Genomic DNA, 18,811 nt, shown 5'->3' with positions numbered 1-18,811 from the left:
CAAAATACTTCAGACTGCATTGACACAAGGCATATGGTCCCCCGTATCCCTTCTCAATGTTGTATAGACCCTGCAATGTTCAGAATATAAATATCAGCTCTGAGATCTCCTATCCCTCCCTATTAGATGATGAAAGCTCCGCGTCTCCTCTCCTCACACGCGGCCTATGCAGTACACAGGCCTGGTCTCCTGGTATAAATCGGAGCAGCGAGTTTTGTAGGACGCTCCCAGCGTCTTCCATACACTACACACCCCATTCATCCCTACACTGCCTGGTCGGGCGTTAGAAAGTACAGCCCAGCGTATTATTCTAATAAAAGCTCCGCGCCCTCAGACCGATCCACCCCCCACAGCATGTAATGAGCCCTCAGCCCAGTCACAGATTGAATGTGTGGCGTGCACGAGGGTGCGCGCACGTTTATATACCTATGACGCCCTGACGTAGCCGCCGTTTGGCGCCTGTGTAACGTGCGTGTCTGGTGACGGTAAGGACGGTTTTATGTGACGTATGGCTGTTGGGGGCGGTGCTGCATAACGCTTGTCACCTTAGAGACAGAGATGGCAGCGGCGGCGGCGGCGGCGGCTGCGGCTGTAGGGATGTCGTCTCCCCAGCACACAGGGGGTGGTGTTGAGGATGGTGAGGTGAGGGACGGAGCGGTAGAGGACGGTGAGGCGGAGGTATTTCTCTCAGAGAGTCATTGCTCGGAGTTGGCGTGGAGACAGAACGAGCAGAGAAAGCAGGGCCTGTTCTGTGACATGACTCTGGTATTCGGGGGAGGAGGGAGGGAGTTCCCGGCTCACCGCTCCGTACTGGCCGCCGCTACAGACTACTTTGCCCCCCTCCTCTCCGGACAATTCGAGGAGTCCCGCTCCGGCCGGGTGGAGATGAAGTGGAGTTCGGAGCCCGGACCGGACCTGGAGACGGTGGAGGCGGTCATCCAGTATATGTACACCGGACAGATCCGGGTGTGTACCGGCAATGTACATGAGGTGCTCGAGCTCTCTGACAGGTAGGCTCATCTCTACCTACCGCTCCTCTGAACAGCGATCTGTGCTCACATCACTTTTCAGAGGAGGTGGTTTCTCCTCATCTTTGCTGACAAACATCTTTCATCTGGATGGGCTGAGCACCCAGCAATCCCTACCAGTGGGTGATTCCTGCTACTGTGGCATGTACTCAAACCCCCTTCCCACTGCCTGGCGTTGGGGGGTCAGCTGGGTTTTTACTGTCCCCACATAACCACCAAAACATGGCTACAGCACAGGCTTACTCTTGTGATCGCACCGTCCCCTCGCCACACTCTGTGATCGCTGTATCTCTTGGACTCATCTGATCATGGATTGGGCGTAATGGACCAATCATAGCGCTCCTTTACCGCATGATCAGCTGTGTCTAATGACAGCTGATCACAATGTAAACACAAGCTGGTTATCGGCATTCCTTTCCTCACACTGACCGCATAAGGAGAGCCCAGAACCAGCTTGTGTTAAATGAATGTGCGCAAATTGCACGGCAGAGAATCGCATGCTTTTTCCTGTACTACTCCTGTGTAAACCCAGGCTGAAATGACTGCCAAGCCTGGGGAGCACTGAGGAAAACGCATACAACTTTGACAGGAATCGCACTGCATTCCTGTTCAAATTGCATGCGATTTATTTGCGGTGCAATTTGCACCCATTCATTTTGTATGAGAGTAATGTCGCCAGCACACCAAGATCTCCAAAAATGAGTCCAAAGCTTTATTCAGCGATCACATTGCAGCATAAAGCAATGTTTGGGAGCCACGCAGGACCCCTTCATCAGGCATGTGACCATTCATTTTGTAAGGACGCAAATCTCACCGCAAAGTATCGTTGCTCTTTATCAACGAGTACTTGACTGAAAGTTTCCGTACTCATACTCGCCAATAAATAAACGGTATCGGTGCATCCATAGTGACCATATAGCATGTCTTCTGATTGGATTCTTCATGTTCTTTACAGCCTTTAAAAGTGAGTCATTGAAAACCTGTATTTACCAGGGGCAGCAGACATTGAAAGTGGGTTCCAGGAGCTGTATTTCTTACTGGCCTCAGTGATTTTGGGGAGCTAGTCCTTGCTCTAACCCAGGGGTAGGCAACCTCGGCCCTCCAGCTGTGGTGAAACTACAAGTCCCATCATGCCTCTGGGAGCCTGAAATGGTCAGGGTCTTGCAATGTCTTATTGGACGTGTAGTTTCACCACAGCAGGAGGGCCAAAGTTGCCTTCCCCTGCTCATTCCATTCAAAACCTAAAATAAAGTTTTGACTTTACACACACTTTTTAAAATCTGCACCTTTTAATTACAATACCTTGTAAATCTGTGATGAAGTTTCTTATTCCGACAACTCCTGTTATAGGGTGACAACACTCTCACTGTCTCCAATTGGGCCCCTGCAATGGCATTCTGTTCTATGGGCTTCCAAAAGAGCAGGCATGTCCAAAGTCCAGCCCACGGGCCAATCGCGTCCCACCTTCCAGATTAATGTGGCCCCCCTGATAATTTGTGTATGTGTGTGTGTATATGTGTGTAATATATATATATATATATATATATATACACATATATACACACACACACACACTTTGACAAATTTGCTTGGAATCTAGGAGCCAGCTAAAAAAGTTAGGAGCCAGAAAACGCACCCCGTCCCGACGAGCTTGTGCGCAGAAGCGAACACATACGTGAGCAGCGCCCGCATATGTAAACGGTGTTCAAACCACACATGTGAGATCGCCGCGATTGGTAGAGCGAGAGCAATAATTCTAGCCCTAAACCTCCTCTGTAACTCAAACATGCAACCTGTAGATTTTTTTAAACGTTGCCTATGAAGATTTTAAAGGGTAAAAGTTTGTCGGCATTCCATGAGCGGACGCAATTTTGAAGCGTGACATGTTGGGTATGAATTTACTCGGCGTAACATTATCTTTCATAATTTTTAAAAAAATGGGGATAACTTTACTGTTGTCTTATTTTTTTTTATTAAAAAAAGTGTAATTTTTTCCCAAAAAAGTGAGCTTGTAAGACCGCTGCGCAAATACGGCGTGACAAAGTATTGCAACAATCGCTATTTTATTCTCTAGGGTGTTAGGATAAAAAATATATATAATGTTTGGGGGTTCTAATTAGAGGGAAGAAGATGGCATTGAAAAATAGTGAACAATTACATTAGAATTGCTGTTTAACTTGTAATGCTTAACTTGTAATACCAACGGCTCACCACTAGATGGCGCCAGCCCACCTTCCAAGCCAAGTCGCCAGGACACTATTTCTAGTCACCATGGCGACCGGGATTTGTCGAGCCCTGTTATATATATTATACACATATACATACATACATACATACATACATACATACATACATACACACACACAGTGGAACCTTGGTTTACAAGCATAATCCGTTCCAGGAGAATGCTCGTAATCCAAAGCACTTGCATATCAAAGCGAGTTTCCCCATAGAAGTAAATGGAAATGAAAATAATTTGTTCCACATTGACTTCTATGGCATGCAATACCACATGTGGCCAGAGGTGGGGGGCGCTGGAGAGCCTCGGAAAAACTCAGAAAGGCTCTGGGACACCTCGACTGAACTCAGAAACAGAGTATTTCCGAACAGCTCTGATCTGCTCGGCTCTGGTGCCCCCACACCTCAGGCCAAATGCGGTACTGCACACCGCTGTGGCTTGAATCCTGCTCATTTTGTGAGACAACACTTACAAGCCGAGTCAGGATTGAAAAAAAAAACAGTGCTCGTATTGCGAAACGCTTGTTAACCGAGTTACTCGCAATCCGAGTTTCCACTGTATGTAATAAATATATATATTATATTATATCCAAATAATACGCCCAAACTCATTTCTTCACCACACACAGCCACAAAGGCAAGAGAATTCTTGTTGGGCCGTGTATTAGTGCTCGGAGGAACACGCTTAGACTGAATTTTAGTGGTTCAAAGAATGTCGGGCAAAATGGTCGGCCCTCATGCATGTTCACTTCATCAAATCTGGCCCTCTTTAAAAACAAGTTTGGACACCCCTGCAATAGAGCATACAAGTTGCAATTGCAACATGGATAAGGCAGCTATAGTCCACTGTGGTCACCATCAGCCCTCAGCCATCACCAGTGCTTGCATGTAGACATGAAGTGGTTTCAAAGGGGCTGCAGAAGATTGGCAGCCCTGGTATGCCATAAAATATAGAAAAAAACGTTTTTGATGCACGATGCTCTAGCAAATGTAAACATTTTCGGATAGGTTTTACTTTATTGTCTCATCTAACAGTTGAGCCAAGTTTTATTGCCCTGTATAACCTTTCACGCTTGTTCTCTGTATTCTTTAGGTTTTTGTTGCTTCGCCTGAAGGAGTTCTGTGGAGAGTTTCTGAAGAAGAAGTTGAACCTCTCAAACTGTGTTGCCATTCATAGTTTGGCTCATATGTACACACTCAACCAGCTAGCTTTAAAATCTGCTGACATGATCCGCAGAAACTTCTACAAGGTAATTGAAGATGACGAATTCTATACACTCCCATTCCATCTTGTAAGGGACTGGCTTTCCGATCCTGAGATCACAGTCGATTCCGAAGAGATACTTTTTGAAGCAATTCTAAAATGGATTCAGAAAAACACTAACGAAAGAGAAAAATATTTTGAAGAATTGTTTAGGCTTCTTCGACTGTCTCAGATGAAGCCAACTTACCTTACCCGACATGTGAAAGCAGAGAGATTGGTGGCAACAAATGAAGCCTGTTTACAGTTGGTGGCTGAAGCGGTGGAAGGCCATGCTTTGCGATCAGAAAACCTTCAAGCCGGAAATCAGTCATTGGCCACCCATATGACATCATTGCCACGCTTTGGGCAAAATATGGATGTAATAATGGTGATTGGAGGAGTGTCGGAAGGTGGTGACTATTTAAGTGAATGCGTTGGGTATTTTATTCATGAAGATCGATGGGTAAATTTGCCTCACATCCACAATCACCTTGATGGCCATGCAGTTATGGCTACAGACACCCATGTCTATGTGGCTGGCTCCATGGAACCTGGGTTTGCCAAGACTGTTGAACGATACAACCCAAACAGAAATCTATGGGAACAAGTGTGCAATTTAATCACTCGAAAGCATTCCTTTGGTCTTATGTCTGTGAAAGGCAACTTGTATAGTATTGGCGGGCATGGAAACTTCAGCCCAGGCTTCAAAGACGTCACTGTTTATGACCCAGAGCAAGATAAGTGGCAGATCCTAGAATCTGCACCCAAGATCTTACGGGATGTCAAAGCTTTAAGTGTAGAAGATCGCTATGTTTACATAACTGCTCGTACTCCAGTGGACAGCGATAATGAGGATGGGCTTAGAACGATCAACTGTAGATATGACATAGAAAGCAGTAGATGGCTGGATGTAGAATCCTTACCGATCCTGGACAATTATTGTGCATTCCAGATGTCAGTGGCCTGCACAAACTTCTACAACACTGCGTCCTGCTGTCCTAAGAGCTATTCTGTAACTGTTGAAGAGGCTCAGAGTAAAATCTCCAGGCAGGTCTCCAATGAGATTCTTGAGAGCTTACCTCCTGAAGTCCTGAGCATAGAAGGGGCAGCTATCTGCTACTACAAGGATGATGTCTTCATTATCGGAGGTTGGAAGAACAGTGATGACATAGACAAGCAGTATAGGAAAGAGGCATACAGATATTGTGCTGAGCGTAAGCGCTGGATGCTGCTTCCTCCCATGCCTCAGCCTCGGTGCCGTGCCACCGCCTGTCATGTGAGAATCCCCTACAGATACCTTCACGGCACACAGAAGTATCCCATGCCTCCTAATCTGATGTGGCAGAAAGATAGGATCAGGCAGATGCAAGAGCTGCATCGGCATACAATGAACTTGCGACGCACGCCACGTTCCCAGATTGAATGCTAATTATTTATTTTCCCTTGGAGCCTTTCATAGATGCAATTTGCACATGAGAGCCTCTTTGTTTTTTCCTAGTTGTTTGAGGCGTTGTACAATAACTCTAGTGAAGCACGAGGTGTTTACACAGACTTATCTGCAGAGTGTCAAACACTCTATAAGCATGTAATGTATAGGGTATGTGTGTATGTTAATACACAACATTTAGTGCTAATGAAACATACTTATCTAGTCTTGCCTACCAGGACCGGGCAGTTACTTGCATATAACATTCCCTCTAGTGCTTGCTAGCTGATTTTCTCAGTTACAGTTTACACTGGCATCTATAACCAGGCTATTACAAGTTGTAGATATCTGAAAGAAAAACAAAATGTAGTGCTTGGTTTTGGCTTGCTGATAGGTCTTATTCACATATTGTATTCTTAACAAGAAGTAATACTTTGTAATGGGATTGCTGTAATGTTTAATCTCATTAATTGGCAGCTGTAGATAATAGGAACTGGTTTGCCCATTTGTGCCGTGGCGGTTAAATGATGAGCCATTCTGACTCGTAAGTATGAGAACCAGCTATCTTTTTGATATAAATTCCTATGGTTATAAGCATTTCTTCCCTAAATTAGGGCTGTTCCCGACACTTTATTTCCATATCTTCAACTCATTCCATGCTGCACCATTGTATATCATTCCACACTTATAAGCAGCAAGCTTTACACTTATGGTTTAGAGCCTCACTTATTATTCTGAACTCATATTGGTGGCTTTAAATGTTCTTGAGGCATGGCCAAACATTCCTTTTTTTTATGCTGAACTTGACCCATATGACTACATATTACTAATGTGTGGATTCTGTAGAGAAGAATTCCAAGAATTTTTTTTTTTTTTTCCCATGCAGTTGAGCTGTGCTGCACAGGTAACCTGCTTGTTTTTGTCTAGGGGTGAGAGATATACTTACCTAACCCACCAATCCTCCAAGCACAAGACTGGTCCCTGCTGCTCCAGGCCCTGAACACTAGCAGCTTTGTGAATGGACTGTTCCTGACATCATCCCATTCATAGACTGGCTCTTAAAGTGAGGACGGCAGGAACAGTCCAGCTGGACATGAGAGCTGTTTTCCAGAGGATTGAAGGATCGGGGTAAGTATAGCCTTTCGGTGCGCCCCTGGACAAAACAAGCAGTTAACCCATGCAGTGTGGGCACAGCCCCACTGCGAAGTAGAATTTTTTTTTTTAGAGTTCTGCTTTAATGTTAAATGTGTGTGTGTGTGTGTGTAAAAAAAAAAATATATATATATATATATATATATATATATATATATATATATATATATATATATATATATATATATATATATATATATATACACACACACACTTAAGCTGGCTGTGCTTGTATTGATTTGTTATTGTTCAGGGGAGGAGCAAAAGATATCTAACAGATTCCTCTTTCTGCGCTAAAGCTGGCTATATATGGATCAAAATGAAGCTAGTTTAGCAGGGATGAGTCAAATTGTGATCCATTTGTGGCCATTCCCATTCAAGAGGGGTGCATCTAATGATTGACTTCTCTCAGGCGGGACCGTTTGGGTCACTCAGTGCCTGCAGCCAGGTGGCAATGGAGGAATCCCAGCTGTCAGAATACAATGGTACAGCAGGGAGGATTCCTCCATCTACCTTACTTGTTTGGCTTCACTGGCTGATCAAAAAAAAAGTTGGCCTAATAGTGCAGATTGATGCATCTCGTGCTGTGGGCTATTGTAATCTGACATGCAGAATACCCAACCAGTGTCTGCATCTAATCGGATGCAGGTGCTGTTTGGCTGCCAATTTTGTACCCTATATTCCCTCGACAAAAGCCAATTAAAAAAAAAAGTACTTTTTGCCAATCTGGGTGTTGCCATCATATATAGTAAACTTTATAGAATTCAGTATGAAGATGTTTTTTCATCATACAGATTTGGTTTCATTGACTGTAACCACACAGAACTCATCTTGCTTTCTCATGCAGTTCTACATGTATTTCTATACATCGGGACCCTAGAGAAGTGTTGTAGGGCCAATGGGGAAGTACGTTTGTCTCCTATGTTGTACCCGATTGTGGTACAATCCTGAGTTCTGTACAGTTTATGTGAAAGAAGTTCTTCTAGAACAGAACAGCAGGATTGAGTGCTGCCATCTTGTCTCACATAGACCACATCTCCTGACCATTCCTGTTACATTTGTAGGTCACTGCTCTGTGCATATGTCTGTGACATGGTGGAGTGGTTACAGAATGGGGGGGGGGGCTGTCTTTTTCAGATACCACATGATGGTTTATTCCATGTGAGCTGATGGGGTGTATTATGAAGTTGTCACCAATTGAAATGATGTTCACTATGGAGGGTAATTGTCTTCTCTATTTAGCCCACAGATAATGATTGGCTATCCTTTTGTTTTGTTTTTCTTCTACCCTTTGACTCTCAGTTGACCAGCACTTTTCCAAACATTGTGAAGACTGACAATCTACTTTATATTTCCTGATGTCAATCTTTTATGACCATTCCTTTATGAAAGTTATTTGTCTTTTTTTGTCTGCTTTTAGCATTTGTTATTACTTCTGTTCATTCATTTGTAGTGTCTAAATGTCCTTTCATGTCACTGCTTGTTGCACTTTATTAAGATTTGTGTTTAAAGTCAAGGGGATTTCCTCTATGGCAACTAAAGTGTGAAACTGTCTAGTCTCTATGTAAATTTCAATTCAAACAAGTAGTTGGGCTAATAAAGCTTTCTCACTACTAAATTGGTGTAAGTACTCAGAGCCTGCTTGGGTTTCTTCATTCAGTAGTGGGATCAGACTCTTCTTATTATTCCACTATCCTGCTCTGCTTGTACACACTCATGCAGCATTAGAAAACCAAACCATAATATACTTTTACTTGTTTGAATTTTTTTACTTATAAAATTGAAAGAAAAAAACATTGATTTGTATCAAGACATACAGGAGAACCTACATGATGCTTGTTTACTAAAAAAAAATATATGTATTTAGCAATGATTATAAATACCCTGCTGACAATGGATCGATGAGTTTAATGCAAGAGCATATTATTTTTATTAAAATGTTGGTGGGTTACTTGGGACAAGGTCATCTCGCTCCCAGACCGTAGGCCCCACCACCCTAAAAAAAAAAAAAATTCAAGCATTAACCTTCACACTTCCCTACTACACAAATCCTTTCTCCTAGCACTTATCTTTTTTCTCCATATTTCCCCTCCTAGCACAAATCTCCACCCCCCCCCCCAATTATCCCTAGTGGCTCAAATCCCCTCTCCTAGCATGTATCCCGCCCCCCAATTTACACTCCTAGCACAAATCTCCACCCCCCCCCCCCAATTATCCCTAGTGGCTCAAATCCCCTCTCCTAGCATGTATCCCGCCCCCCAATTTACACTCCTAGCACAAATCACCCCTACTACTAGCACAAAATCCACTTTCCTAGCACTTATCCTCTCCCCCAAATCTTCCCTTCTAGCACAAATTACCCCCCTTATTATCCCTACTAGCTTGAATCCTCCTTTTGTACAGAAATCCACTCCACCTCTCAATTTTCCCTTCTGAGCATAAATCCCCCCTCTTAGCACATATACTCCCTGCAAATTTCCCCACCCCAACCCCCCCCCCTTCCAAATGTACGCTCCTAGCACCAATCACCTCTGATTTTTTCCCTCCTAGCACTTATCCCCCTTCTGAATCCCCAATCATCCCTACTAGCTCAAATACCCTCTCCTAGCACTTATACTACCTGCAAATTTCCCCTACTAGCACATGTCCCTTCAATCATTCAATCATGCCTCTTAGCTCAAATCCCCCCCCCCCCCCCCAAATTTACCCTCCTAGCACAAAATACCTAGCACAAATCCCCCCCCCCCCCCAATCAGCCATACTACTAGCACAACATCCCCCTCTCCTAGCACTTATCCTCTGCCCAAATTTACCCTCCCAACACAAATCCCCCCCCATTATCACTACTAGCTTGGATTCTCACCGCCACCCCCCGATCCCCCTTCCTAACAGAGATTCACTCCCCTCTGAAATTTGCCTTCTGAGCATAAATTCTCTCCTAGCAGTTATCATCCCCGCCATGCTCAAATCCCCCTCTCCCAGCACAAATCCCCCTCCTCCTAGCACATATGCTCCCTGCAAATTTCCCCTCCTAGCACACTGCCCTTTAATCATGCCTCCTAGCAAAAATTCCCCCAATGATCCCTACTAGCTCAAATCCCTGCCAAATTTACACTTCTAGCACAAATCCCCCCCCCCCCCAGATTTTTCCTCCTAGTACTAATCCCCCCAAAATGATCCCTACTAGCTCAAATCCTCACACACACACATCTCCCTTGATAAAATAAATCCACCCCCCTCTCAAATTTCCCTTCTGAGCATAATGCCTCTCTTGGCACTTATTCCCCCCCCCTCCCCCCAAATCATCCCTACTAGCTCAAATACCCTCTCCTAGCACAGATCCCCCCCCTTTCTAGCACATATACTGCCTGCAAATTTCCCCTTCTATCACACATCCCTCCATTCATGCCTCCTAGCACAAATCCCCCTTCCTAACAGAAATCACATCTCCCACTAAAAATCCCAAATTACCCATTCTAGCACAGACCCTAAAATCCCCCACTGCGTACAGGACAACCGCCCCTCCAGCCCTGCTTGTGACAGTTGTGATTTACAAAGTAGCACTTGTGTTGTGTACTGAGAGCTGTGTCTCTGCAAATCCAGAAAATGTGCAGCCCTGAGGATGGTCAGAATTCAGTAAAATGAGGAGTCTTCAGTGAGGGACACAACAAGACAAGTGAAGGGAAATACTTCTTACTTCCAGGAAATATGTGACAGTTGTCTAATATTTTAATAAAGAACATGCCCTTTTTTAGGTGTCGTTTATTTACAATAGCATGATGGATGGAAACATTTCTTGACGTGCATTTCTCCTCTATTCTTTCAGACCTTTTTTTCCCTCACGGAGGTCTGTATAAACATTACTTTTCAACAAGCAGAGTGAATCAAGGACATGAGACAGAAGAGCTTAAAGTGATATTAAAGGTGGATTTTAGTTTTTAAATAACTAACATGTTCTACTTGCCTGCTCTGTGTAATGGTTTTGTACAGAGCAGCCCCATCCTTCTTTCTCTCGGGTCTCACGCCAGTGTTCCTGGCCCCTCCTTCCTGTTGGGTGTGCCCAGAGCTCGCGGGGGCTGTCCATTCGCGCACACACAGCACAGGTCATCCCGGCCCCTTCTTTCGCCTCATTGGCTCGCCATCTGGGATTAACAATCCTTCTTTTTTTTTTTTTTAACCAAACCAAAAAAAAAAACAGTGGTGTTCAAATCCTACCAAAAGAAAAGCATTTATTTTTTGGGGGACACTGCCAGCCCCGAATAACACTGGTAAAGCATTGCTAAAACAGCGATTTACCGGCGTTTTTCCGAGTGTTAGCGGGGAGCTTTTATTCCCTGCTAGTGGACGAATAAAGGGTTAAAAGTGCCCACAAAGTGCTGCTGCCTAGGCGTTTTTTTAGGTGTTTCCCATCGATTTCAATGGGAAGGGGCATTTTAGGAGCGGTGTATTCTAAAGCAATGCATAGAGACTTTTTGACGCCCTGCTAGCGCAGCGCCTCACTGTGAAAGCACTTGGACTTTCACATTGGGATTACAGATGCGGCTTCTTTCAGGCTGGGTTCACACTATACTACACGACAGTAGTACGACTTTCATCCTACTTTGCTCTCCGACATTGGACCTACATCCATCCGACTTTCATGAACAGCATACTACTTTGATCCAACTTTGTCATAGTCTGACTTGTTCTTGGACCAATCAAAACAATACCAGAGTGAGATAAATTAATTTTACTGTTGCTGTAATCACATGTCGGATGTCAAAAGTCGAAGGGTAAGAACAAGGATCCTACTTTGATCCGACTTCAATGATATTCAATGGGCTGAAGTAGGATCAAAGTCAGACCAAAGTAGTACAGGGAGTATTTTCAAAGTCGGACCAGTTAAGACGGCTCCCATAGGGAAACATTGATTTTCACACGTCATGCGACATGAGCTCCCAGTGTCGGAGCGTTGTGAACCCGGCCTCAGGTGCTATTTTTAGCGCTAAAGTGCCTGAAAAATGCCCCATGTCTAAATCACATGACTTAAAGACTTGCTTTCTGCCTGACCTGCATGTAAATGTTGAAAAGAAAATATGAATTCCTATACTGAATACTATCATAGGTATTTACCCCATGCAGTTAATAAAGTACAATATTTTTCACTATAGTCGCCCTTTTAAAGGCTCTTGTGGATCCGAACAGTCCATTATAGGTGGCTTGTTACTGAAGGCCCCCCACTTGTATTTTTCAGGTGACAGTACACTTTTTGCAATCTTGCCCTCCAGGTTATGGTAAGTGATAAATTGCAATACAGCATGTATCGGACACGAAGCCCACTGCTAGCAAGATTGATGATTGTGCAAATTTTTTTTTTTCTTTTTAACGTTAACACCATGTGTGCAGTGACTATTGGCAAATCACATTGATTGAATCCCACTGTATTGCCTGTAATAACATTATGGTTATGAAACTTGTATAGACTGCGTGGAATAATTGTACTTATAACAATGTTCTATCTCATATCAGCTTTTTGTCTAACACAATTAGGCCTCATGCACCCTGGACATTAAAACAATGTTATAAAAACGCCAGTAGCTTTGCACAGAGTTTTTAAAAAAAAAAATTGATGTTTTTGTAATAGCGTTTTCCGCGTCAGCGTTTTAGCTCAATGGATTAAAAACAATAAACGCTGGTGAGCAAAGTTTTTGAGCGTTTAAATGTCTCTCAGAACCCACTATTTTTATTTATTTTTTACTGCCCAAAACTGCTGATAACAGCCTATGTGTGCATGGACACATACGATAATCTGATGGAGAGTTTAATGACTGCCAAAAGCAGGTGCTGTAAAATCGTCCAGTGTGCACAAGGCCTAAATGTAAAGACAACTTGTTCTAATTTGCATGACAAAGTTTGGGGAAAACAGGCACTGCAGGCTATACGAAGGAAAAAAAAGTATTTGATCCCCTGCTGATTTTGTACGTATGTCCACTGACAAAATGATCAGTCTATCATTTAAATGGTAGGTTTATTTTCACAGTGAGCCTAACAAAAATATCCAGAAAAACACATTTCAAAAAAGTTATAAATTGATTTGCATTTTAATGAGTGAAATAAGTATTTGAACCCTTCGCACAACATAAATTGGTACTTGTGGCAATCACAGAGGTCAGACGTATCTTGCAGTTGGATGCCAGGTTTGCACACATCTCCAGGAGGGATTTTGTCTCGCTCCCTCCACATATTTTCTATGGGATTAAGGTCTAGAGACTGGCTAGGCCAGTGCTTCTTGAGCCACTACTTTATTGCTTTGGCTGTGTGTTTTGGGTCATTGTCATGCTGGAATACCCATCCATGACCCATTTTCAATACCCTGGCTGAGGGAAGGAGGTTCTCACCCAAGATTTGACGGTACATGGCCCTGTCCATCATCACTTTGATGCAGTAAAGTTGTCCTGTCCCCTTAGCAGAAAAACACCCACCAAAGCATAATATTTGCACCTCCATGTTTCATGGTGGGGATGGTGTTCTTGGGGGTCATGGGCAGAATTCCTCCTCCTCCTCCAAACACTGCAAGTTGATGCCAAAGAGCTTGATTTTGGTCTCACCTGACCATAACACTTTCACCCAATCCTCTTAATCAGTCAGATGTTCATTAGTAAACTTCAGACAGTCCTGTACATGTGCTTTCTTGAGCAGGGGGACTTTGCGGGTGCTGCAGGACTTTCATCCTGCACGGCGTAGTGTGTTACAACTTGTTTTCTTGGTGATTATGGCCCCAGCTGCCTTGAGATCATTGACAAGATTCCCATGTTTAGTTCTGGGCCGATCATTGAAACTCCACGAGGTGAGATCTTGCATGGAGCCCCCAGACCGAGGGAGATTTGTAGCACATTCCAGCCTTGTGTAGGTCTACAATATTGTCCCTGACATCCTTGGACAGCTCTTTGGTCTTGGCCATGGTGGAGAGATTGGAATCTGATTGATATAACTTTTTTGAAATGTGTTTTTCTGCTGTTATTCTGTGTCACATCTTTAAAATAAACTGACCATTAAAATTGTAGACTGAACATTTATTTGTCAGTGGACAAACGTACAAAATCAGCAGGGGATCAAATACTCTCTTCAGCTCCATGAAACCATTGAAATCATTTTCAGGTCCTGGGGAAATAAATAAACATGGAATGGAGAAAAATGCACCTTACAGACAGCTACAATGAATATTGGTGTCATACAGCTGACTCTGCCAAGTGGCATTGGCACCGTAACAATGCAGGCACCATCAATTGGGAGATCAGACAGCCACAACTCAAGAAACCCCTAGCAATGTCTGGAGGCACCCTAGGGTTTCAAAGAACGCTGGTGTACTGTGTAAGACTGCTTTCACACTGAGTCTCTTTGCAGGCGCTATTGCGCTAAAAATAGCACCTGCAAAGAGCCGCTCCTTTTATATCCAGTGTGAAAGCCTGAGGGTAAATCTAATCCTGAAGTGTGAAAGCCTGAGGGTAAATCTAATCCTGAAGTGTGAAAGCCTGAGGATAAATATAATCCTGAAGTGTGAAAGCCTGAGGGTAAATCTAATCCTGAAGTGTGAAAGCCTGAGGATAAATCTAATCCTGAAGTGTGAAAGCCTAAGGGCTTTCACACTGGAGCATTGCGCTGGCAGGACGGTAAAAAAGTCCTGCCACCTGCATCTTTGAAGCACTGTAGGAACAGTGAATATACCACTCCTACGGTGCACCTGCCCATTGAAATCAATGGGGCAGCACCTCCAAAACGCTTGCAAAGCGGCGTTTTTGCAGGCGGGTTTATCCCTTTTTTGGCCGCTAGCCAGCGCCCGAAAATCCATGCAAAAACAACGGTAAAGCCGCCGCTAAATATAGGGGCACATTAGCGCCGATGCACTCTGCATTTTAGTGTGAAAGTATCCTGAGCCTGCTCTAAAATATAGTGCTAAGCTTCATTCATCTACCAACTATTATCTTCCCCAGCCCAGTTTCAGGTGCCATCTTTCTTATGCAAGTCCGATATCAACACAGGCTTGTGGCTGTTTTTCCTAAGAAAGAAAATGTAATGTCTGCTTCTCAACTTCAGGATTAGATTTACCCCTAGCCTCTAATCCCCAAGCTACCTAGGTGTCTGTGGACCCTTATATAATGGCGGTAACCTGCTCCAGTAACTCCACAGAGGCCAGCTGTCCATCAGGCAGCACCAGCTACAATTTTAGGATGCAGACTATTAACATATCATGAGGTGGCTGCTGCTGTCAGGAAAAAGTAAGTATGCAGCTAAACTTATTGCAGGAAAAAAAATTATTTAAAGTGGTTCTAAAGCATAAATGCATAGAATGTATTAAGGTAAAAAAAAAACATTTAAGTGGCTCTAAAGCCTTGAGCTTTTTTTTGCCTTTGTGCATTCTATGCATTAAGGTAAAAAAAAAAAAAAAAACCTGTGCTGCAACTCCCCCCTTCCTTACCCGAGCCCGATCCAGCAATGTGCAGGAGGGCAGCGGCTTCAGCCACTGTCCCTCTCCTCATTGGACAGATTGACAGGGCCTGGAGCACTGGCGGGGGACCCCAGAAATAAAGGACCGGGCTGTCCTGTGCAAAACTATTACATAGAGCAGGCAAGTATACACGTTTCTTATTTGTAATGTTTACAATCACTTTAAGATGGAAAAAAAACCTGTGTAACAGAATCCCCCCCAATATCTCCTTTCTTTATAATTATCTGGGCCCATTTCACGATGCAGCTCTGTCCCTTCTCTTTGGGACAATTGATAGCAAATCAAATGCTGTAATGAGGAGTGGGGGGCAGGGGGCCAAGCTGTCCAATCTGCCAAGTAAACACAGGCAGGACAGCTCGGGTGTGAGCCTGCACCAGCAACCCCGTAGGAAACAGCTTGCTGTGGGGGCATTCGCTGAAGAAAAGCCAGGGGTGCCAGCAGGAGACCACAGAAGAGGATCAGGGATGCTCTGTGTAAAAAAAAACATTGCACAGAGCAGGTAAGTATAACAAATTTTTAATTTATTTAACCACTTGCTTACTGGGCACTTAAACCCCCTCCTGCCCAGACCAATTTTCATCGCTGATGCACTTTGATATTTTTATATATTTTTTCCCCCACAAGGAGAGCTTTCCTTTGGTTGAATTTGATCACCTCTGCAGTTTTTATTTTTTGCTAAAAAGACTAAATTTGCAAAAATGTCTAAAAAAAATATATATTTTTTAAACAGGTAATTTTTGTCCTTCATTGATGTACACTGACGAGGCTGCAGTGATCAGTGACAATAATGGGCACTGCTAGGTGGCACCAATGGTGGGCATTGATAGGTGGCACTGATGGGCTGCACTGGGAAGTGGCACTGAGAAAACTGGCAGGGGGTTCAGATTGGTACACATGAGGCAGATGTGCCTCCTTTCTCCGCGGGACCAATGTCTCTTGCACCTAAGCCAGTGATCGGCTTTTTTATTTATCTTTTTTGAGGAGAAAAAATAAAGATTACCGAGCTTTGTTTACATTACGTGATCAGCTGTCATTGGCTGACAGCTGATTACGTTGTAAGGGGCCGGGACTGGCCCCTCACTCGGATCTGTGATCACCCGAGTCTTTGTGACTCAGGTGATCACAGCTGTGACCATCATTCGGCTATAGCGCAAGCCCCTAGTGGTTAAAAAAAAAAACTTTAATAAAACAATATTTCTAAATATCCGCAATGGATATAAAGATATTTTGTGTGCACCAAAAAACTTGGCGATTACCATGTAAAAAGAGCAGTAATATCAGAACTCAGACTTCACCCACTTACAGGCAAACTGGTCAGAAGCACATTTTCATACTGGATTAGTGCCGGGATCTGGAAGAAATACACAGAGACCACCCAGATTCAAGTAAGAATACATATAAAACAAGATTAGCTTATCCCAGAGTTCATCCTAGATTAGGGGGCTATGGGTTTTTTTTTTTCCTCCTTATACCTTAACTTGCACTTTAACAGCATGTACTGTATGGGATAACAGATCGTTCAGACACTGTTTCAGAAGACCATATAAAGTTTTTGTGACAAGTCTGGACTGTAAAGCTGTATGTGAACGTAGTGTACAGAAAATGATATGAAGTAATCTGGGCAACTAAACCAAACATAGTTAGAGACGTTTTTCTGGTTAGCGGTGCAGTGTTTCTGCATGTATGTGAAAGCATGTTACCAAGAGAGTAATATGCCAAAAACACCCTACATAAATTGCATGCATACAACTGTCCAAAGATTGCTAAAAGCAAGTGTTCAGAATCTAATTAGGACGTTGCTCGTTTCTCATAGTAGCCATAGAACAGCTTTGCCGACACCTGCATGGAAGTTACATCATTATACATAATGTTGTTCTGAACACAAACCCCAATCTAGAACACCTTGCTTGGAAGAACTGCCTTGTGCATAATTATGAGCCTGTAAATGCTAACACTAGTTGGTATCATATTTGTGACCTGGTTTACCACATCATCCTCTTCTGAGGGGTAGAAGACATAAAAGAACACATTTACCATGTCTTTACTGCATAAGTGCCAATACTGCTACATGGGCCTTAGGGAGGGGGGATAGGTTAGATAAGCTGCTGTGGTTGCCCTCACCAGTCCCAATATCCTGAACCAACATTGCAGCCAATAGAGGGAACCATAGAACAATGCAGTTCCTTCTGTCAGCCCCCAAGACATTAAAGTGCTTGTAAACCCTTCCATATACCCAGTGAAGTGACTGGCTTCACAGATGAAAAATTATCTTATGTACCTTTTGTTTTTTTTAAGCCATTTGTCCCATACATCCTTGTAAAACTCTGAGATAAAATACGATTTTTGTACTCTTTTGTTCATGGAAGGACACCGCACCTTTCATCTTGACCTTCGGGCTATATGCTGTCTATCAGGAGAGGACTCCTCTCCTGATAGATGGCATATAAACCCCAAGGTCAAGAATAAAAAGGAGCCGTGTCCATCAATAAATGAAAGAAACTAGGATTTTTGTACTCACCGTAAAATCCTTTTCTCTTTTCGTTCATGGACGGACACAGCTCATTTATTCTTGACCTTGGGGTTTATATGTCGTCTATCAGGATAGGAGTCCTCTCCTAATAGAAGACATATAACCCGAAGGTCAAGATTAAAAGGAGCTGTGTCCGTCAATGAACGAAAGAGAAAGGGAATTTTTCACACGACTTACAAAAGTAGGGGAGCTAGTGTTACACACTGTACAAGAGCTGATTGAAGAGAAGGAATACCTCCCCCACCTGGAGGCCCCTGTCACCTTTTTAGCTCTTGATGTCAGAAGTGACTCATGGCCATAACAGAGGAACCAGACAGTGAGAGGACACTTGGAAAGAGGCAAGTACTTTGGAGTAGGATAGATCTTTCAGTTAGGTTCAGCTATTTAAAGGGATAAGTACACAATTAAAGAGGAGCTCCACCCTAAAGTGGAACTCGCGCTGATCGGAACCCTCCGGTGTCACATTTGACACCTTTCAGGGGGGTGCAGATACCTGTCTAAAGACAGGTATTTGCACCCACTTCCGGCCACACCATTTTCGGGTTTTCTGCAGGCAGAACGTCACCTCCTGTTGTGCTCTGGGAACACTCGGCTCCCAGAGCACAGCGGGAGCCAATCAGCGGCGCAGCGCATGCGCCGTAGGGAACCAGGTAGTGAAGCTGGAGCGCTTCACTTGTTGGTTCCCTCACTGAGAATGGCGGGGGGAGCA

General features: G+C 43.7%; 1 protein-coding gene across 1 annotated transcript; it reads left to right on the top strand.

Annotated features, from left to right (window-relative positions):
- Positions 1–551: 551 nt before the first annotated feature.
- KLHL11 (kelch like family member 11) lies at positions 552–6,808 on the top strand. The gene is made up of 2 exons (XM_040329692.1): positions 552–1,010; positions 4,360–6,808. Exons 1-2 carry the CDS (start codon positions 559–561, stop codon positions 5,936–5,938), a joined length of 2,031 nt encoding a protein of 676 aa, XP_040185626.1. The 5' UTR covers positions 552–558; the 3' UTR covers positions 5,939–6,808.
- The last annotated feature ends 12,003 nt before the right edge of the window (positions 6,809–18,811 follow it).

The sequence above is a fragment of the Rana temporaria genome, chromosome 12, assembly GCF_905171775.1.
Source record: "Rana temporaria chromosome 12, aRanTem1.1, whole genome shotgun sequence".
In the NCBI taxonomy this organism is placed as follows: domain Eukaryota; kingdom Metazoa; phylum Chordata; class Amphibia; order Anura; family Ranidae; genus Rana; species Rana temporaria.
Note: the sequence above shows the minus strand (reverse complement) of the source record. Positions and strands in the feature narration are given on the sequence as shown.

Bases quoted from the DNA above. Each gene is read 5' to 3' on its own strand.
- KLHL11 (XM_040329692.1), top strand. From the start codon at position 559: ATGGCAGCGGCGGCGGCGGCGGCGGCTGCGGCTGTAGGGATGTCGTCT. The intron at 1,011-4,359 runs GTAGGCTCATCT...TGTATTCTTTAG, and splicing joins GTGCTCGAGCTCTCTGACAG to GTTTTTGTTGCTTCGCCTGA.